Source organism: Antechinus flavipes, chromosome 2, assembly GCF_016432865.1.
Source record: "Antechinus flavipes isolate AdamAnt ecotype Samford, QLD, Australia chromosome 2, AdamAnt_v2, whole genome shotgun sequence".
Lineage (NCBI taxonomy): Eukaryota > Metazoa > Chordata > Mammalia > Dasyuromorphia > Dasyuridae > Antechinus > Antechinus flavipes.
In genome coordinates this window covers 366,205,220-366,227,980 of record NC_067399.1, presented here as the reverse complement: position 1 = coordinate 366,227,980, position 22,761 = coordinate 366,205,220, and the positions used below count along the sequence as shown (strand labels likewise).

The following is a 22,761-nucleotide window of genomic DNA, read 5'->3' as shown; positions in this document are numbered from 1 at the left end:
ACTTGCACTGAAATTAGTCTTTGACTTCTACCTGCTATTCTTGCTTTTGCTTTCAGGAACCAATTTAATTTTTCTTTCATAAGACAACCTATCAAAAATTTGAAGACAATCATCATGTTTCTCTGAAATCTTTGCGTTTGAGCCATTGAAGGACAGTGTATGTCATCTGAGGTTTAGTTTAGACATGCAGAGACTGAGCAGAATATTTACCATCAAGTAATGAGTTTTTTCAGGCACAGTAACTCAAGAAGATGATTTAATAAGGAACAGGGTTTGGGAGTTTGTAATATTCATCAGTGAAGAGAGAACCTGTGTTGATAAAGTTATTTTGTTGTTGTTGTTATTTGTCTCATGAGGTTATTCCACTAAATTGTCTCTGGCTCTGTTTTCTTATTTTCCAAGTTAGCTTAAGCTCTAACCAGACTATGGTTTCATAGCCATTTTAATTTTTAAAGATTTGTTGCACTTCATGGTTGTCAACTTGCTTCTTCTCTCAGTTGTAATTGCTGCATCATTTTGGCCATTTGTACTGCCTTCCTGAATCCCTAGTCGTCCCCTTCTGTTAACTAAGCAATCTGTTGTCCAGCTCTAAGTCAGGTAGAATTTTTACAGGCACTTTCATAACACTCAAAAACTTCACCTTTTTACTTTCTTGTTGTCTTCCACTCTTAGGGTGTGTCTGCATATAGTAAGCATTTGTTGACTGACTAACCAATTGCTTTCTCCTTAACCTTCTACTAAAGTATCCTCCTAGAGTCAGAGTCCTGAACAATTTTCAGGTGGGTTGGGTGACCCTCAAATTGGGCAGAACAGGCTGATGTCTTTATGTGAAACCCAGTAATCATTAAAAGCCAGTCCTGCTTGAGGTTGCCTCTAAATGGGTTTTTCTGGGTTTCTCTGGATTCTCCTATAGATCAGCTCAACTCTTATTTAATCTGAAATGTAGTGGGCTTTCTTCAAACTCTCAGAAAAGTTTAACTGCTTGGTCAGAGTCCATGCTCGCTAGCAAACAGTAGGCCCTATAGACCTTCCCCCCCCTCCCACAGCCCGCTTTGATCCTGGCCCTGTGTGTGATAGGTGAATTATCTGAGTCCAATCAGAACAGATACCCAGTCTGGATTTTTCAGGTCCCAAGGCCCTTCCCCCTAGGTCCTAACTTTCACTCTTCTGGCCTAACTGCACACCTAACTAATTACATCCTCCTGCTTTCTCTTCTGATCCCTCTGCTCTCCTCTTGCCCACTGCTCTCTTTTCCTTGATAAACTCATCACCCTCCTCTTTCTCTACCTCTACTTTCTCCTCCTTATTTCCTGCTTTCTTGCCTTTCTATCCTATTGCCATCTCACATCAATTCCCATAGCATTCAGAACTTAAATACAGACAAACTGAGAATGCGAGTGAAACCAGGTCTTCAGCAACATACAATTGCCTATGGTCCTGGATATGTTTCTGGACATCTATTTCAAGAATCAAAGGTTCTCATTTCCCCACCCACCATAAGGGACTAAGAGTTTAAACCCCACAGTGTTCACTCTGTGGCAGCGTTGCTGAAGCTAATTAACTTTGTCCCAGAGTGAGGACTTGTTAGCCACAGACTGTTGGCAGCTCAGTATCAGGCAGAATGCCCATTAAAATCTTGGGAATTAATCTTCTCTTGCTCAAGTGTCTGTTAAGAGAGACGGGATGGAGGTATTTTCCACACAACCAGTTGAAGCCAGTGTCTTGTCTATCTAAATCGGGTGGTGGTTGTGGGGATTTAGAAGTCAGAGAGATAAAGACAGATCTGATCTGAGGTGGAAATCAGGTTAGAAATTGGGAAGAGCATGGAACTGAAGCAATCATCCACTCAGAAAAATGAAAGTCTAGATTACAGAGAAAGAGAGGGTTACTATGTGGTCCAGTTTGTTCCAATTCACAGTCATTCACCCTGAAGCTGGGGTCCAGGTCTGCTTCTTTTCACTTTCGTCTTAGGTCACTATGAACTTCCTGAGGGCGGGACCCAGAACTATTTCTTATAGGATTCCTCTCACAGTGTAAGCATATAAGGGATGAGCACATGCTGGGACATAGTGGTGCTAAGACCCTAATTCACAGGTAGAAAATATAAGGCCTTAGAATTTGATTCACAGATTAAAAACAACAGTAGCAGTTCTGGAACTCAACTGTTTGTTGAGTGTCAGGCCCCTCTGGAATAAAGTGGGATGGCCTTTCCCCATTCCTCCAATTTATACTTCCCCTTCCTCAGGTTTCCCTAACAAATAAGTCACTGAAGACTGTGTTCAGCTTCACATTTAAGTTTGAAAGGCTTTTAATTTCTTTCCTCCCTACCCCCTACCTCCATCACCTTTTATTTTGTTAACAAAAGAGCAGGAAACCTTCCAGTGAAACTTGACTCCTCTGGAGCCTGTCACAAGTAATAGGTCTGTATCTGCTCCTAATAAGGTTTGCTGGAATTCATCCTGAAAAACTTCTCCAGCTAACATGGAACAGATGGGGTCTGAGGCTGAGGAAAGGCAGAATGTCTGTCTGTGCACAGGGACTCCGCTGTACAGGGATGGTCAAATGTCTTTAACTTTCTAACAGCTAGAGAGAAGGGGCAAAAGATCCTGAGGTTTCATTTCTGTACTGAGGGCAGGCCTAGAGCTGGAAACTGCCCAGAAGCATGCTGGTGGTCCCCAGCACTTACTGAATTGCAGGAGTGATCTTTCTAGAGGATCAATGTGTGAAGGAACTGGAGACAGGGTGGGTATCCTCTAGGAAGATAATTTGGTCCCTACAGAAAACACGGTTCCTGTTTCATCCAATTCTTCCTCCTCCCTCCAAGGCTCACTGAATCTAGCCTTTCACACACCCTTGGCATTGTCAAGAGGGAACATCATTTTTTTCACTGAGGGTCTGATAAGAGGGGTCAGTTAGGAAATTCCCAGCTTGCCTTGGTTTTTAAGCATTTTCCACGAATCCAAGTCTTCCATGTCCTGAGTACTACCTTTGCCTTCTGATATCTAGTCAAGGCCAGCTTTTCATCCAAGACCAGAGTTAGCACCTATAAGGACTCTATCATGGAAAGAATTAACATTCAGTTTGCCTCTTCCCCCTCAAAAATCTCCTGGCTGTGTGTTTAAGTGGGTGATGGCAGTACCCTTCTTCCCCTAACACCATTCAAGAGGGAGTTCCTGACATGAGGTTTTTATTATAACTTTTTGATGGAAATACCATGTATTCACTACCTTAATCAGCTAAAGAACCCGAAGTAATTTTCCAAAACAGAAAAATAGCTAATTTTCCAAACTAGGGGAGGGGGGGAAACAATAGCCCCCAAACACAACAAAGCAAACTGAAATCACCAGAAATCCCCAAGCACCTGCAGGGAGTGATTTCTTGAGAGGCGGTGTCTTTGATATCATCAGCAAGAAGAGACTCTGACTAAAGAATATTCCTACAGGGGAGGGAATATCTTTGACTAATCCAATAACCTTAGGGAGAGAGGTATATTACTGACTGAGGATACAAGCAGTGCTATCAGATTTATCCTTGTCATAGCTATTTATAGGCACTGAGCCCAAAGCTAGCTATAAAAGATCATAGAATCATAGACTTAGATTTGGGAGGGATTTTGGAAGTCATCAAATTCACCCTTCTCATTTTACAGATGAGGAAACTGAGTCCCAATGAAATTAAGGGATTTATATAAGGGCAGAGTTCTCATATACATGATTATCCCTCTTTGATCCCAACGTAAGAAAGACATCATTCCAAGACTTCTCTGGGGGATCTGAGCTCTCTTACAGTCTATGTCTGCCCCTGTCCCTGTTCCTATTTCTTCCATCTCATTTCTTCTGACTCTTCTTGTAATTCCCTTGTTTCAATTTAGTGAACCTCCTTTGACCTCTTCTTTTCTTCTTCCTGGGTCTCCAAACAACTTCAACTCCTTCTTTCACCCAAATCCCCTTGTGCAAGGATCTAGGGGTAGATCAGGACAAGATACTCCTTCTTGTCCATTTAAGTTCACCTTTGGTGGTACATCCTCATAACAGTATTTGTATAATACAAAAATCTCCAAAAGGGACTCCTATCTGTGTCTTTATGCTACTGTGGGAACTCAAGAGATCCTTGTTCTATATAAAGGGTAGTAGGTACAGAAGAAATGTCCAATAAATAAGACTTGTCAGACAACCATAGACAAACTTATTGACCTCTCAGTAAGTTAGAAAAGTTGGGCCCTTAGATACTCAGATTTTCAGACATTCCTACATTTGAACCCCCAGTCAGTCAGACAATTGGAATGTCAGAATCTCCTCTATCAGTCAGGAGACAATTCTGAGACAATATTCCAGCCAAAAATAGATGTAATATTTGCTCCCAAGGTGGGTTCAGGCCAAAATAAATTTGTTCTCATGCAAGCTTTTGCCTCTCATTCTTGAGCAGAGTATTTTAAAGCTTCTCTGTCCTTATCAGGTAGTAGAACACTAACCCAACATTTATGCATAACATATAGAGCTGCCCTTTTAAATTTGAGCTTGCCTCAAATTTAAATTCTTGATTCTCAACATTAGACCTTACCTCATGCTGAAGCAGAGGGTTTGAGGAAGCAATGGATAGAAGTGAGTAGAGGGTTAAAGATTTAGATTAGAGATAGGGAAACTTTTTTGGAGGAATATGATAAGTTTTTAAAACAAAATTATGGACAATTAAAACAACTCAATCCCTCACATAAGTTTTTGATGATAAAAATGAAATATGACTGAAAAGAACATAAACACAGATTATAATAATCTGAATAAGAAATTTAATATTGTACATCAAATGATGTAACAAGATCAAAATAACCCAAAAAACACCTTAGCAAACACTTGCCTTATTTGTTTATCAAAAAGATATGACAACCAATGGTAATGCCAATTTAAAATATTAACATTTAGATTTTTATTAACTTAAATTTTTGAACTAATAAACACCAAATAGAAAGGGCATTTGCATATATATAGAACAAGGCAAAAAAGTACTTCTATTATATATAGCTAAGTTTTTTTTGAAGTATGAAGCTTACTCACCTTATAGCTTTCAAAGCTATCCTGCTTTAGCAGAACTCGTTTGTATAAGTCTTATAGAGAAGAATGTTGGAAGGTAATGAGCACTATTGCCTCATAAAATAGAGTGCAGTCATGGGGGTTAAAAACCAGTGTAAAGAAAATATGGCCAAATTCCGATAGACTTGTGATAGAAAGTACCATCTATATCCAGATAAAGAACTATAAAGAGTGAATGGGGATCAAAGCATAAGTATTTTCACCTTTTGTTGTCATTATTTGTTTGCTTGTTGTATTTTTTCTGGTGCTTTTCTCCCTTTTGATATGATTTTTTTGCACAGTATGATGGATGTAGAAATATGTTTAGAAGAATTGCACATGTTCAACCTATATCAGATTGTTCACTGTCTTGAGGAGGAGGAGTAAGGGAAGGAGGCTGAGAGGAGGAGGAGAGGGAGAAACATTTGGAACACAAAGTTTTGCAAAGGTAAATGTTGAAATCATCATTGCATGTAGTTGGAAAAACAAAATACTATTAAAATAAAACAACAACCAAGCTAAGTCATCCTGAAGGCATTGAAGAAAGAAAATGGAAGGACAAGAAATAGATGAAAAATGGCCAAGATCTACAAAGAAACTTTTCATCATCAAGATAAATGGAACCACTCCCTGGAACTCTAATATCACAGTCCTAGATTTGCTTATAGAGGAGGTAAAAATGACAGAAATGAGATAAAGATGGGAAAAAATTAATTATGAAGGTGTTAAGGACTGAATTATAAGTTATTTAAAATAAGAGAAAGGTAGGGAATAAATCTTAGACATTATTAATGCCAATGAAAAAGCAAATGAGAGTACATTATTAACCTCTATGCTTATATACCAACTCTATAAAAATTTTAGGAAAGTCATAAAGAAATTCAGTATTGACATTCTCAGTGAGGATGGTAATAGGGAACTGACAACTTCTATGAGCAATATTCCATAATAGACCATATATTTGTTATCTCACAATTGATTAAAAGATATAGAGAATATAAGATCCCATTGTGTTGCTTGTTTATAATTTTGTAAATTAAATTTTGTAAATTATTTTTTCTAATGACATGTAAAGATAGTTTTCAACAGTAAATTTCAATAACACCGAGTCACATAATTTTCACCCTCCCTCCTTCTCCACCATCTCCAAGTAAAATTAGAAAATGTCAATACTATCAATCAAAATTGAAAGAGTATTGGACACTTTTTAAAAAAAGAAATGGTTGTTAAATATTTGCCAGCACACCCTTGAATGTAGTGGGAATTCTTATTTATACATTACTTAGATTTAATAGCCTTAATGGTTCCTTCTAGGGCTGACATTCTACGACTTGGTGAAAGGTAAAAGGCTCAATTGGGAGGCAATGGGTTTCCTTTCAGTAGAAAACTTGCAACATAGCTGGAATATCAATTCATTGGGCATATATTAAAGGGCACCCTCGAGCACGTATGGATTGTGTTTGATAACCTCTGATATCCTTCCCATTTCGGATATTCTGGGGAACACTTTGGCTGGAAAGTACCTGCGGTGTGCCAAGTCCTTTGCTCATGGACAGTTCAGCACCTGGTTGCCAGTCTGGATTCTGAACCCAAATGGAACTTTCAGGGAGGGCTCTGAATGTCTCTCCAAAAGGCTGCCTGGTTTTTTAGGGGTCTGGGGGTGGGAGAGGAAGCTGGATTCAAAGTTGTGACTCCAGTTACCAGGAAAAGCCAGAGTGATTCAATATGTTTCCACTTATCCTGCCAGCCTGACTGCTGTGTGTGCTGGCCACGGCTTTCTTTTCCAAAGAATACACAGACCTGCCCCCCAAAGCAGAGAAGGAAAAGGGCTCCATGTTCCTGCTACCCTTCCCCCCAGGGTCCCAAGGTTAGTTTGAGTGTCAGTGTCCCTCCTTCCAGGATCTCTAATGTGCTCCTTGAACTATCTGCCGTGTGAGGACTTGAGAGCTGGAGACTAACTTACTGTACTTCTCCCTGGATCGGGGCCAGCTCTCCCTTTGCCCCACCTCCTGGAATACAAACATCTCCAAACTGCTGTCCGGGCACTTGGAGCTCTGTTTAGTCTAATTCTCCTGCAGCTTCCCAGGGGAGAATAGTCCTCCCTGCTAAACAATAAGCTCTCTGTTAGCTGGTAGCCTGGGGTGAGCCCTGATGGGTCCTAATACTCTGAAAGACACTTCTGGCTCCCAGGTTTTCTCAGGAATGTGGCACCAACTGGACCAAAGAGAAGTTTCCTGGGAAATTCTCCAAGGCTGTTTCTTTCCCTGGAGGTGAACATGAAGTCCCTCTATTGCTCACTCCATTGCTCAGGGCATCAGTGCCCACTGGGCACTATCCCAAAAGAAGCTTAATGTCATCAGCATTTCTGTGGTCAAATTTTATGAGTTTTTGTGTAAAAGCACAAAAAAGTCTAGTCAAAGGGCCAGTGGTAGGTGATGAGTTAATTCTGCGCCATCATTCGTGGATAAAAAAGGAAGAATGAGGTTGTCAGAGTAGCCTGAGTCATCCTAAGATGTCTCCATGGGGAGGAAAAACTGATGAAGAAAACAGTGACCTTTCAAGCTTGGCTGGGGACTAGAGGTGAGGGGGTGGGGAGGAGAGGGGGAAGGGGCCTGGGTTAGGTGTTACTGCCACCTTTGGAATGTAGCTAGAGGGAAGCTCAGGACCTAGTTTTCAGAGGGAAGGAATTCTCTCCTCAACACAGCTGTCATTCATCATTAATGATTTCAAAGCATCCTAGGATGACAACAGAACCTGTTCTGTTATTCTGAAGGGAAACCCAGGCTAAGTTAAGTTTCTAGATCTCAATTTTTTTCCTTCTTGGAGATCAGTATAGTTTATAAACATAAGCTCAGGAAACTTCCTCAAACAACTATGAATGTGTGTGTAAGAACATGAGAGACAAAGACCGAGAGGCAGAAAGAGTCAAAAAATAGAGAGAGAGAGAGAGAGAGAGAGAGAGAGAGAGAGAGAGAGAGAGAGAGAGAGAGATTTATTGACTATATCACTCTCTTTTGTGCAGTTTCATTTTTTTTTTTACTATAGATTAAACAGCCCTTGATGAGTGAGGGGAAGAGAAAAGAGATGTAGAAATGTGGGTCTCGAAGCCCTCTCCTACACAATACATAAACTCTCCAACAAAATATAATAGAGAGAGCATTGGACTTGCAGGCAATCAAGAGATCTGGTTTTTCATCTTAATTCTATCTATTACTAGCTAAATCACCATTGGTGAGTCCTTTGTCCTTCACTGGGCCTCAGTTTCTTCAACTATAAAAAAGTACTTAGATTAGATGACTTCAAAGACCTTTCCCAGCTCTAACCTTTTATGATTCTGTGATTTCTAGGAAAGAAATAATATTTGTACATCTTCAATAGCATGTTTTTACCAAAGGGGTGATTAAAAGTGGTGACAATTATAAAGATTCTCATTATCTTTTGGAGTCAGCTAGGTGGTGCAGTGGATAGAGCACCAGCCTTGAAGTTAGGAGGACTTGAGTTCAAATCTTGCCTTGGACACTTAACCCTTCCCAGCTACGTGACCTTGGGCAAGTCACTTAGCCCTGATTGCCTTAGCAACAAAATTAATAATAATAATAATAATATAGATTCTCATTATCTTAAGTTGAGAAGAGAAGAGTTTTCAAATATCGTTCAGCATATATTTTATTTATTAAGATACCTACCATGTGTTAGTCACTGTGCTAGGAAATGGTGATACAAAACCAAAATATTTGCAGCCCTAAAGAGGCTCTTATTTTTAAGATATAAAGTAAGCTTGGGGGAGGAGGAGGGAGGCATTTAAGCAGCTGGGAGATGGGGGAATGAGTTCACATAAGAGATGAATTATGGATTCTGATTCAAAGAGAATAGGAAAACATGCATTCTGGACAGGTAGAATTTCCAGGGCTAGAGAGATGGGAAATAGATCATGAGTGAAACTGCAAAGTTTGGGATGGTTGCAAGGAAGTCTGGAGACAGATTTTGAAGCATATTAAATGCCAGTGGAGTTTACGTTGCATTCTAGAGGCAATAACTAGTAGGATTTTTAGATCTGGAGAGTGTCATGGGTTAGATTCATCCTTTAGCAAAATCACTTTGGCAGGTGAATGGAGAATTTCTGGAGAGAGGAGACTGGAAGCAGATAGACCAACCAGAATCCTATTACTATGATTCAGTGGAGAGCTGATGACTAACTGATCTAGGATGAACATGATGTCAGTAAAGAGAAAGGAGAGAATGCAAGAGATTTTTTGGAGGCAAAATCAGTAAAATGTAATTTTTCTAAATGCCTTTTGTAGCCATTATGGATCTTCCCATTGTTTCCAGGGAGATATTTCTTCATTTGAGATGTGCTTAGTTATTCTCATTCAGCAAAGATTGAGAGGGACAAGATAAAGGAAGCAGCCACATGGAAGTAATTTAGAAATCTACATGGGAGCAGGGACACCATTTGGTTTTATTGTGCTGGGTGGAGCTTCTCCTGAGCAAAGCTGGTATCTCAACTTTTTATTCCAGTTATATAGTGACCTGCCTTGATGGTGTCTATAAACTACTGACATTTCTCCAAGGTCCAATGAATTACTTTTCTGTCATCATCACTCACAAAGGCAATGTCTCTGTGCCTCTGTTCAGATAGGATGCATACTATCTCTCTATTTACTTGTCCTGTGTTTGAGGTACATTTATTGTCACCTGTAAATCTCTCCTGGCTTCTTCCTGAAGTTCAATCTTCAAGATTGTAACACTCCCCAAAATGAAATATATATAAATATCAAAAGGAAAGGAAGAAAAAAGGATGGGAAACAAGCTTTATTAAGCTCCTTTGGCTGATATGTATACTTATACAACAAACATTTCCACAACATAGTATAATTTAAAAAAACTCACAATTACACATGAAACAACAAATCTACTATGTACAACTTTCTATTACTTTTAAATATATAATAATAATTAATATGTAGATTTCTTTTTCTTTATTCCTTCCTTCCATCCCTGCCCTAGAAATGGCTACCATTAGACACAAGATAAAAGTAAAGCAATTATAGGGAATTATTTTGCCCAATTATATGCCAATAAATTTAACAATGTAAGTGAAATGGAAGAATATTTACAGAAACATAACTTGTTTAGATTAGGCAAGAGAGAGTAGAAATAAAAAAGAAGGGAAAATAGAATATATAAATAAATCTATTTAAGAAAAAGAAATTAAAGAGGCCAAGCTTCCTAAGAAAAAGGCATCAAGATCAGATGGATTTACAAGTAAATTCTACCAAACATTGAAAAATCAATTAATTCCAATATTAAATAAATTATTTGAAATAATAGACAAAGAAAGGACGCTACTAATCTCCTCTTATGAAACAAATATGGTACTAAGATGAAAAATTATAGACCATTTTCTTTAATAAATATGGATGTCTCATTCTTTCTTGAGAGAATGTTTAAGAAGGCCAGATAGTAACATTGCAGGTTTCAGAAGCCAGCAGGTTTCAGAAGCCAACAGGTTCTGGGGGGCAAAACGCTTTCTGATTTTGACATTCTAGTGCTAAGTATTTTTTCCTCAAAAATGAAAATACAACAAGGTCTTTTAATAATAGTAACCCACTGACAATATGCTTCTCCCTCCATTCATTGCAAAGGTGGGGAACTACAAACATGCACTATTGTATATACTGTTAGAAAGGGTCAAAATGTCACTAGGTTTAATGAACTGTCTCCCCTTCTCTCTTTCTTTAGTCATCTTATCAAGGGATGGATCACTAGGGAAGAGAGAGGGAAGGGATGTATTTAGAATTGAATATATTGTAAAGATAAAAGGCATCAATAAAAATAAAAAAATTCAAAATTAATACCTCACATTCAATAGACTCATAGATTTAGAATAGGAAGAAATTTTAGAAATAACCTCATCCAGTCCCCTTATTTTCCAGATGAGGAAACTGAGGACCAAAAGAATAACGTGAATCAAGTTTGCCTAAGCAGTGAACAAATAGGGACGGGGTTTAAAGCTGGGTCCTTTGTTTCCATAATCAATGTTCTTTTGCCTATTTCACCCTCGATCTTATTTAAAGCAATTTGTAAATCTCAGACAGCCCTGGAAAATAGGTGGAACAACGGTTATTCCCCTGTTTTATGGAAAAGAAAACTGAGACTTAGAAAAGTTAAGGGTAAAATTAATAACAAATAGCAAAGACAAAGCTCCAAACCCAGAATTCTTTCACTACAGCTCTAACTCTAAATAATGGGCTGATTCTCCCTAGAATATTTCTCAAATCCAGTGTTCAGCAACTGAATCACCCACAACTAAAACTCCCAAAGAGATCATATATCACTCTTTGAAGCAGAAATGTAGGGAACTGTAAGAGTAGAATATTGTTTATACATACACACATACACATATACACACATATATATTTCTACATACAGATAAGAGATTATTAACTTGTCTGTGAACTTGTTTTCAATTTTTTTAAATTTTATATTTTATGTTTTATATGTGTTGATATATATAATATACATTTATATTATATATATGTATGTGTATATATACATATATATATGTGTGTGTGTATATATATATATACATAATTGAAGTAAAACTCCAACAATGCCCATCCCTCAGACCACAGAAAATGTAATTGTAATAATTAGGATAAATGTTCATATTAAAGTCAGCTCACACATGTCCTTCCATTTTCTATTTTTTCCTCTAAGGCAAGGCTAGTGACACGAGTTGTTGAATCCACACCTAGTAAATTCACTAACACTTAGTGAATTCCCATCTGACTTGTATTTTTAACAGTTTTGCGTTAGTTCTGACCATAAGGGTTGCCAGAACACTGGGAGAGAGACTCTAACTTTGGGCCAGGACACTCTCTCACCAGGGTTTCACCAAAGTGGGAACTGGAGTTTCTTTTCTGCCCCACAGCTCAGTCTGGTCTGCTTCTGTCTTGAGCCAGCAGGAAGCTTTCAAAGGCAGTGAGAATAAACCCTAATAGGGCCAGCTGTCCCAGTGATTGATGTGCTTCCCATCCTCCCCTAGTTGAGAAGGAAGGACAGTGTCTCAGTATCTTTCAGGATGTCCAGATACTGACCCAGCTATGGTGCCTGCCAGGAGAGCCAGGAAGCAGATCTGCACAATTTTGGGAGCTCTTGCTGCAATCTGCAACTCTCTGGGTCACAACAGGTTAGGGAATCATGCCTGACAAGTTCATCAATGCTGAGGGATCAAAGGTGAGAAGGTGGGACAGAGAGTAAGATCTGTGGCCTGAGATTTGACAGGCCAGGGCAGCAGGTGATGCCCAATGACAAGCCCAGGACAGCCAGGAGATGGAATCATTGCAGGACCCATAGGGATATACCAAACTGGGAATTTCTCAAACCTGCTTCTGGAATCTGCAATGTTACCATCTGGCTTTCTTGAACATTCTTTTTAGAAGGAATAAAGCCATTTACCCTTCTTTGGGATGCCTTTATCTTCCCTTCCACCCTCATCTCCCAACCCAACTTGTATTGTCCTGAAGATGTACTTTATCCATTCAAATCTTCCCCACATGTTAGGGTCCAGCTCAAACCCCATTTCTCCCTCAAAGCTCTCCTTGACCTTACTCCCTCCCCCAAGTACTACTAGGTATATCTTTCCAAAATTTACAAACTTTGCCTTTCGTTTAGAGTTTATCATACACAGGTTCACTATAGATCTGCTGCTGTTCAATGTTGCTCTTTAATTATTCTATTAATAATTGGCTTTCAGAGAATCACAGAACTCTGGAAGTAGAGGAAATGTTAGAGTAAGGAGATTAATTTTTCCCTTGGGAGGAATTCCTTTTACAATATCAGCAATGTATGGTCATTTTGTCCTTGTCTGAAGGACTCTAATTGAAGGACAACTTACTGCCTCCTAGTCGATGTGATCTAACACAGCTCTAACTGTTAGAAAATTTTTCCTTACATGAAATAGAAATCAGCTCTTTGTAACTTCTCTCCCTGCTGCTGGTTCTTTCCTCAAGGGCTGAGCAAAATTAAGTCTAATTTCCCCACGATAACCCTCTAACTACTTAGACAGTGATTATGTCTACTTCTACCCTTCTAAACATTTTCTTCTGCAGGCTAAACCTCTCCATTTCCCATCATCTGCCCCCTTCCTAATCATCTCACTTGTTTGTCAATTTTCTTTCTAAGATGGGGCCCCCAGAATCGATTGGTCTAAATGTAATCTGAGCAAGACAGAGAACTGTCACTTTCTCAAAGGTGAGTTTACTCAAGACAGACTGTGAGGCCTGTTTCATTTGTCTTCCCCCAAGATTATGAGTTCACGGAGGATGTGATCTGGATCCATTTCTTCACTGCCTAATCTTGAGCAATCATAGGAGATAAGCTTACAGTGAGGATCATTGATTAAGCACTTACTATGTGCTTGGAGATACAAAGGACAGAAAAAGTCAGTCCCTGCTCTCAAGAATCTTGAAATCTAATTGGAGGCTGTGTACCAACAAGATATATAGAGGACAAATTGAGGATGCTGGCAAAATGGATCCCCCCTTCCCTACCTTTGATATTTTCTTATTCTAAGAGACACCCCTTTTGATCTCAAGGACCTTGTGATCCACCACCAAGAACTTCCTTCTAGAATCCTATTCTCCCAGGCTTAGCTCCCAGATGCTATAAAATATATGGGAATGATCTAATAAACTCATTCACACTGTGCTTTGAGTGATGATAAATATTTCATATAATTGCCCTCAGAAGACTAAAAAGAAAAACCCATAGGAAGAAAAGTAAAATTCCAGACATGGGGGCAGAGTGCTAAGGGACATTAATTGGGGTGGCTGAGGAAGCCTCCAGCATGGCTTCATATCTGCCCAAGCATAGGACTGATCTTGAACTTTCTGTTTAATTCCCTTTTAAGGTAATCAATATCTACAAAACTATTTGCCCACTTGAGTCAATAGGAACATGAGAATAAGACATATCCCCTTGAGTTTCTTCATGGCATAAATTGTACTTAGGGTCTACCCTGGGGATCTGGATTTGCAGGGAAAGATTACGTATCTTTGGATACATAGATTATTTTTGGCTATAGTTTCATTAGGAATTAGGCATGTACTCATTCTACCCTGTTAGACTAGGTTTACACAATTCTTCACAAGGGGCTTAATCTTACTTTCCTCAAAAAGTAGAAAAAGGCTATTAGTGCACAATTTCTCAAATCCCTTTTCCTCCTTCCAATCCCTTCCCCACTTATTACTACCAAATACCTATGTGGGCTTTATGAGGACACAAGGAGGGAAGCCCAATTTTTCTTGGCCTCAAACATTATCTGTTCAAGACAAAAGGAAGAAATCTGGAAGGCACAGTCCTGTGTCAGAACTGCCCTCCTTAGACCAAAAATACAGAATATGCTTGTACTCTCCTGGGGGGGTTCTGGGTGAGTGTTGAATGCTGGGACCTACTGACAGCCTGATTAGAGAAGGAGAGAGAGGGAGCAGAACTGCTCTGATTTTCTGAACTCGGGCTCCAGTCTCTCTTTTTGATGTGGTGAAGAAAATTGAGATGGCGGAGGAGGGGAGGGATGTGGGAAAATCCTGAAACCCAAATGATCTGGAGCCTTTCCCCAAACATAAAACATGGTTTCCTCCTTCAAGGGCAATGTTTGAGGGAGGGGGATGCCTCCTTCCCCCAAATCATTTGGTCTCTCATTCTTCTTGGTCCCATAAAGAAGCCTATAATAATGACTGCTTTGCCATCTGGGGAGGGGGGAAAAAGAGTAACAAAGGTTATAATTTCCCAGCCAAATTCTTCTTTTACAATGGTCCCTTTCTTTAGAGAAGCTATGAGGGGCTGTGGTTAGCCAAGCAACAATGAAGCAGTATGTAATAGGGACTTTAAAAATTAATATGGAACCCTGGCATTTTCCAGAGGCTAGATCTTAATCTTAGCTGCCCCTGGGGCAAGTAAAAAGGGTAATTGAGAAAGCAGAATTTTTTTTAAAGGGAGGTGGGGTATGTGCAAAGAGCAACAATGCAGAGTTGAGGGCACAGCCTAGCATCTGGGAACAGCTGGAAGGTCTCAGATGGCATGTAAATGCTTCACCTCAGACTCAGCTGCCCTATACATGTCTTTGAGAATGCCTATATTCATATATACACAAAACAAAGCGGAAAACTTGGGGCTTTGAAAACTTCTAGTCTTCTGACCCTGTTTACATACCCATAAAAATTTTTCTGTAAAGGTGGAAACAGAACAAACCATGGGAGTGAGAGACAGGGTGTTGGAGTGGGAAACATTTATTGGCTATGCTTTCAGAGGACCTGGATTCAAATCCTGTCTCACTCATTCCCTACTCCTGTAATCCTGGGCAACTCAATTATCTCTCCCTTTTTTCCTCATCTACAAAATGAGGGATTAGGCTAGATGACTTTTAAGGTCCCTTCAAGAAGCTAAATTTATGATCTTATGAATGGTTTCTTGTTAATAGAGATGAGACCCTGCATGATCCTTATGAGCACCACCTGAACCGAAGACTGAATAGGAGTATTGATGCGCTTAGGACTAATTGGTGCTTTTAGACTGTCAGAGTGACACATGGGACACATGCCTATGTTTCATCACTGGGGTCTCTAGGCTCTGTGGAATGTTCATTCCAGAGCTTTTATGTTGAATAAAACATTTACACAATGGTTTTGTAGTCAGCTTAATACTGACTCCAGAAGCCTTAACAAAGTAAATGCAATTATCTTCTCCAGAATGCTAAGAATGGTTTCAACTTGTCCTTTCATAGTCCTCTCTGGGAACCTATTGAAACACCCATAAAGAGACAAACATATGTGCATCCAGGATTTGGGACTGAGAATGATGGACTTCCACATCCCATACCTGTGGCTCCGAGTCTATGTTGATTCTGTAGGCTTGTGCTTTACCATCATCAGGACTGCCAGATGACCAGGTCTTTCCTTCAGTTCTACAACAGAGAATTTAGGAGAATTAGTGAGAACTATCAAGAGCCCAAGTGATTTAATTGTTTAGACATGTTGCTTGTCATCCACTCAAAACCATAGTTCTCATGGCTCAGTGATGCTCAAACCTATTTAGGCAAAATAAGAGGCTTAAGGGAAAGATGTCAGAATACATAGGAAACACTAGTAGCCTTGGTTTCATTGACTTAGACATATATTTCACATAGGCAAAGCACCGGGAAACCACAAAGACTCTGCAGCCCCCTTTCAATACAATTATATGACTTCATTCCTGAGATTTCAGAATTAGATTTCCTAAGGGATTAGAGGTCAGGACAAAAGAGCTGTTCAGCATTCTCCTTCCACACCCCTCCATGTCATTGTCCTCATGATGAAACTAGTCTTTTGTTGGAAACAGAAACTGAGAGATACAATTAAATATGAAAAAACAAGAGAAGTAATAACGTGTAGTACTCCCAATGTCTCATCATGTCGTTGTCTATGGTATAGTTCAGCTTTTGATTATATACTGCCATATTTTGTCTTTAATATGAGCCCTCTTTTCTTCCCAGACAGTGCACAACTCTTTGAAAACAGGGTCTGACCATCGATTGGGCAAAGCTAAGTAAACTGTAGTGCATGAAGGTAGTGGAATTAGCATTGTGCTGAAACAAAAGGTGAAGACTACAGAGAAGCATGGGCAGACATTTATGAGCTGATTCAGGGTGAAGTAAGCCAAAGGGGGGAAAACAACATACACAACGATTAAAACAACAAAAACAGAAAGAAAGACCAACAAGAAAATTTTTCAAACTAATTGCCATATAGTTATACTAAACAGATTTGGCCCTCTTCTCTTTGCAAAGGTGAGAGACTCTGAATGTGAGATATCACATATTTGCCAAAACATATTTGGTTGATGTGCTGGTTTGCTTTTTTGATTTGCTTTTTTCCCCTTCTCCTTCTTTTTGTTCTCTTTTAGTCTTTGTTACAAGGGATAATTTTCTTGGGAGATAAGAGTTGAAATGAGAGGCAAGATAGGAATATATTGGAAATACAGATGAGTTTTAAAAAAGATAGCAATGTTGTTTTAAAGAAATAAAGTAGGAGACTGGGTTTCTTCTTTCTATCTCTCCAGACACTGAGCTTCCTGAGGGACAGGGCTAAAGTCTGCTCCTCCTCTGCCTTTCCCAGACTCTCATCTCTCTCTGGGGGTAGTTCCCAACTCTGATCCCCTTCTATCTCCTCTCAGACTATAGTCTCTACAAGAGCAGGGGCTGGATCTGCTCCCTTTTCTGTCTCCCCCATAGCAGAGACAGTAGAGCCTTTCCTGAGGAGGTTGAATGTGCATCAGAATACCACGTGTCAACCTTAGCAATGCTTTCTCAGCTCCTTCTGTTGCTAAAATTTGTCTTTATGTGGATTGTGCTGAGCACATTGTGTTGAGTGACTAAATTGACATTGCTGTTTATTTTTCTTCTCAAGAAGATGATTAGAAGAGCATGTTTTTATTTAGAAAATAAAAATTTTAAAGAGTTTCAAGGCAAAAACAAAGAAAGAAGAGGCTAAAGAGGCAGAAGGTATAACTGATAGAGGCTGGAGGGAAGAAAAAGGTAACACAGAGAAAAGAAAGGGAAGAAAGAGCACCATTGGCTGTTTGTAGTTAAGTAACAGATGAAGCTCCTGCCATCTTTTAGGAAGAGACAACTACTTGTGTCCCAAGAAGTAGTGATGTAGATTTGTGGGGGTTGTTAGGAGAGAGATCAATTTATAAGAAAGAAGAGCCAAACATTGGTGGTTGGTGGCTCCCTCTTCAGTGATAGTTGCAATGTAGCTATTTAGGTATTTTTGTCTGGACCTTTGATTTCCATCTATGTAAGGAACTCCCATTCTTAAGACAAATCAGAAACTTACATTCTTATAGAGGAAGTATTGATACATCAAGTGCCTTGCCTAGGACCACATGGTCATTATCTCATAATATCAGGTGCAAAAATTGAGTCCTCATCTTCCTGATTCCAAGATCAGGTCTTTAGCCATTACACCATGATGCCTCTTCAGCTATTTATTAATCTGTTGTTAATACAGAAAGGTCTGCTGTTTTTTTCATTGATTGTAAAATAAAATACTAACTTTTTATCTAAGCATTTAAAGCTCTCAAAAATATGATTCCAACCTACCTTTGCAGTTTAGTTTTATTTCACATTCTCTCTGTTCCAGCCAAATTAGATTACCAGCTAGTTCCAAAACTCAACCCAGCAAAGAATAGCCAGTGCGTGGAGTAGTCAGAACTCACACATTTATCAATTAAGTTTGCCATTTTATGGCTCCCCAAAATAATTACAACAGTAATATTGAAGATCGCTGATCACAGATCACTATAACAAATACAATAATGATGATACAATACTTTGAAATATTGTAAGAATAACCAAAATTAGAAAGACACAATGTGAGCACATGCTATTAGAAAAATAGCATCACTGAATTTCCTCAACTCAGGGTTACCATAAACCTTCAATTTGTTTAAAAAAATTATTTGAGAAGATAATAAAGCAAAGGGCAATAAAATGAAAACAAACAAACAAACCAAAATTCAACCCACCGTCTCCTTACACCATTCAGTTATAAACCATTTCTCACATCTGGAATGTACTTTCTCCTCATCTCTACTTCTCAGAATTATTCTCTTCTTTCAAGGCTCAGCTCAGCTTTCAAGACATCTTCTTTATGAGAGCTCTTCTAATTGTTTTCCTCTCTTAATATTCTTTTTCTCCTCAGTTTTTCTTGCAATATGCTATTTGTTTAAGTGCTAACTCCCTCCCCACTTCCTAGTCAAATACAAGGCCCCTAAAGTAGAAACTTTGCCTTATATCCCCTAGTACTATAATAATGCCTTGGACATGGTAAACATATAAAGAATATTTCTTGAAGTAAACTGACTTCCCACCACATATTTACCTAGGAAAATCTGTTGACCTTAACCCACTCCTGGTAATCCACATAAAGACAAATATTAGCAACAGAAGGAGCTGAGAAAGCATTGCTAAGGTTGACACATGTGGTATTCTGATCCCTGCTGTTGAGTTGCAGTGAGGCTTCACAAAGGAAAAGCAGATTTGCTAAGACAACAGCTAGTTAAGGTCAACATTTAGATTTTTTGAGCAAGGCTTAAAAAATAGAAATGGCCAAGATATAATATGCTCACTGGGGGCTGGTAAAAAATATAGCCTGAGGTCTTACAAAGCTGTTTGAGATAGTTTTAAGCTGAAAAGGGAGCAGAATATATATCTACAAAGTTTGATAATGATAGAGAGTAGCAGGTATAATATAAGGAAAAGGACAGCAGAGATACCCAATAATTTGCAAGAGGAAAAAAGTCGTTAAAAGAAATCAGTAATTAAACCAAAGGCCTAGAGAAATAGAAATCCTTACTTAAAGGGAAAATTTGACCTCATAAACATCATTATTCTTTGATAAATTAATATTCTTAACTGGAATATCTCTGGACAGGTATATCTTATTTAAAAACAATAGAAAGAACAAAGGATGATTGGTGGAATAGTATTAAGTTGAACTGAAATGATACATTCATGTGATCTAATTCAGTAAATAGAAGAAAAAAGCACTATATAGAAAATTTGGATAAAGATCAATAAAAGGGAGAGGCCAAGTTGAAATTGACAGGGAGAAATTGAGGTATACTTCAGAACCCTCTGGAAATAGATGAGAAATTAAGAAAATAGATCATAAAACTGGGACACAGTTATGTCACAGTATTTGTGAGATACTTTCATTATTCAAACATTTGTTGCAGTTTTCTCTCTGCCAAAACATAGGTGGCTGATAAATTATTGGCTTGCCTTGAGGATAAGTTCAACCTTCAAATTATGAAGTGGGTAAGCACCAGACCTGGATTCAGGAAGATTTGAGTTCAAATTTAGCTTCAGATACTTTCTTAGTTGCATTGTCCTAGGTAAGTCACTTCACTTCTCTTTCCCTCAGTTTTTTTAACCTGAAAAATGTGGAAAATAGTAGTGCCTACCTTCCAGAGTTGTGATGAGGATCACATGAGATAATATTTGTAAAGCATTTTGCAATGCCTGGCACATAGATACTATATAAATGCTAGTTATAACTATAGTTATTCTAGAAATGATTCTGATGAATGTGGATAGACTGGTTGCTCAAGTCAAAATAATAACTTTGGAGAGAAATGACTATTCCATGTTAGAATTTTTAGTAGAGGAAAATGTACCCTAGATTTTGAACAGGCATATTTCAAAGGATTCAGAGAAAGGATAAGTAGAATCCAATGATCTAAAATTCTACAAGGAATTCAGCCTAAGAAGGATAGAACATTCTTAAGATTGGAATTCTGATGATGGAAACAAAAACAGTTCTAGTGAGGAAGAAATATGGGAATTCTTTAAAGAGGGAATTCATCAACAAAGTTTTGTTTTGTTTTGTTTTGATGGAGAGATGGAGAGAAGAAAGAACTACTCAGTTTCTGTGTAGCTTTTCCCAACTCTGCCAAGATAAACGGTGTTTAAAATGGAAAAACAAAACAAAATTGGTTAATAAGGAGTTGAACTCCAAGATAATTAATTATGTGATGGTCTTCAATAATGGTTAACTGATTCTGACAAGATCCATTGTAAGATTTTGGAATAATTGATAGATGTGATTGTTCAGATGTTTCAAAGATTATGGAGAATGGGAAAGATACTTGGGATTGGAAAATGGAAAATATTCCAATTTTAAAGGGAAAGTAATAGAAATTTTAAACTGTAGTTGAGTGAGATTAGCTTTAATTCCGATTAAATTCTATATTTTATGGTTAAAGTTCTTTTCGTAGTGAATGAACTTCTAAAAAGATCAAGCATAGCTTCATCACAAGCCCCTCCCCACCCAAAAAAGCCCTTACTTTCTTTTTTCTTTATTACTAGATTTGTAGACAAGTAGAATGTTATGCATATCATTTACTTGAATTTTAGCAACTATCTTACTATATGTGGATTCAAGATATATGACCTACGCATAGTTGACTTGATTAGAAGGTAATGTTTAAATATAAAAGCAGTTGTTAATAAGTTAATAAGAAGGAAGGAGAAGGGTGGAAGAGGTTTCTCTTTAGAGTGTCTGAGGGATAGATTTTTGGTTCTGGGCTATTTGACATCTTTGTGATATATATAGATAGCAAACATCAAATCTGCAGATGACTCAAAGCATTGAGGGATAAACAGACATGTTTGAAGATAGAATTAGGATCTAAAAAGAGCTCAAGTAGACTTTAATGGTGAATCAAAGCTATTGAGATGAGACTGAATAGAGGTAAATGTAAAATCCTTTATTTGACTTTTAAAATGAACAGCTGAAATATAAAGTGGAAGTACAACTGTAGCTAGACAATATTTCTTTTGAGAAAAATAGGGTTTTTGTTGGAATGCAAGTTCAATTTAGTACTAATATATCATGAAAATAAGGGGAGCTTAATGCAATCTTTGTCTACATAGAAAGGGTTCCACAATGAGGTAAATGACAGTCTTACTCTACTCAACCCTGATTACACTATATCTGAATTGTGCTCAGGTCACAAAAACTAGTTCAGTTGCTGGGCCTGGAATCAGGAAGATCTGGATTCAAATCCAGATTCAGACACCTATGTGACCCTGGGCTAATCCCTTACCCTGTTTGCCTTAATCCACTGGCAAAGCAAATAATAAGCATTCCAGTATCTTTTGGGAGGCAGTTAGGTAGGACAGTAGATAGTGTCAGCCCTGGAGTCGAGAAGACTCATCTTCAGTTTCTTCATCTATAAAATAAGCTGGAGAAGGAAATGGCAAACTACCCTGGTATCTTTACCAAGAAAAGTCCAAAGGGAGTCATGAAATGTTGGACATGATTGGGCACCACATTTTAGGAACACATGTTAATCAGATGGAGAGCATCCCAAAAAGGAACCAAAAAAACAAAGTAAATAGAGACCATGCCAAGGAAGGATTAGCAACATGGTAGAGAAGAGAATGTTGGACTTGGAATCGAAGGACCTTAGTAGGAATCCTGACCCTGCCACTTGAAGCCTTTATGGCCCTGGTCTTTTAAAACTGGACTCAGTTCTTCTAACTTTCTGTCACTGATCTTATGAACCTAGATACTATACCCAGAGGACAGACTAATTAGGAGGGGAATATCATAATGTCTTCAAGTCTGAGAAGGGCCTGTCATGTGAAAGGATTAGAATTGTTTTGTTTAAACATAGAGAGAAGAATCAAGCACAGTAGCTGGAAGTTTCACACAGTCAAATTTAAGATCTATGTAAGAAAAGACTGGAGTGGAATGAATTGACTCTGAAGTCATGAGAGGTCTTCTAGCCAGAGATGTTATTTAAAGAATTCCTTAAATTCTCTTTTGATCTGAGATTCTAAACAGCAAGAAGAAATACAAGGTAGCCACATATGCTCACAAATGTCACTCTTTTAGGTGATTTCATTATAAGAATCTTGAAGTCCCATGTGACTTCAAATGTGATAAATATCTCAAACCCAGTGCAGAGCTCAGCCCTCTAGGGCAGATATACCAGCTGACTGCAATGTTGATATCAAGAAACCTGGGTCATTGTGGGGCAAATCGGAAATGTCTTGTAGATTTTTAAGGAGGATTAATTCACAAAGGTGACTTTGAGGGAGAGAGAAATCTGCCAGCAAAGAGCACATCCTTTCAAAATAAGAGCC

The 22,761-nt window shown here is 38.4% G+C and overlaps 1 protein-coding gene across 2 annotated transcripts in view; it reads right to left on the bottom strand.

The window, feature by feature from the left end:
• The window catches only part of PDLIM4 (PDZ and LIM domain 4), a 97,213-nt gene that overhangs the window by 24,856 nt on the left and 49,596 nt on the right, over positions 1–22,761 (bottom strand). For both annotated transcript variants that reach the window (XM_051978226.1, XM_051978227.1), the window contains exon 3: positions 15,948–16,032. In XM_051978226.1, coding sequence (XP_051834186.1) covers positions 15,948–16,032 — 85 coding nt within the window. The remainder of the gene's footprint in view (positions 1–15,947; positions 16,033–22,761) is intronic.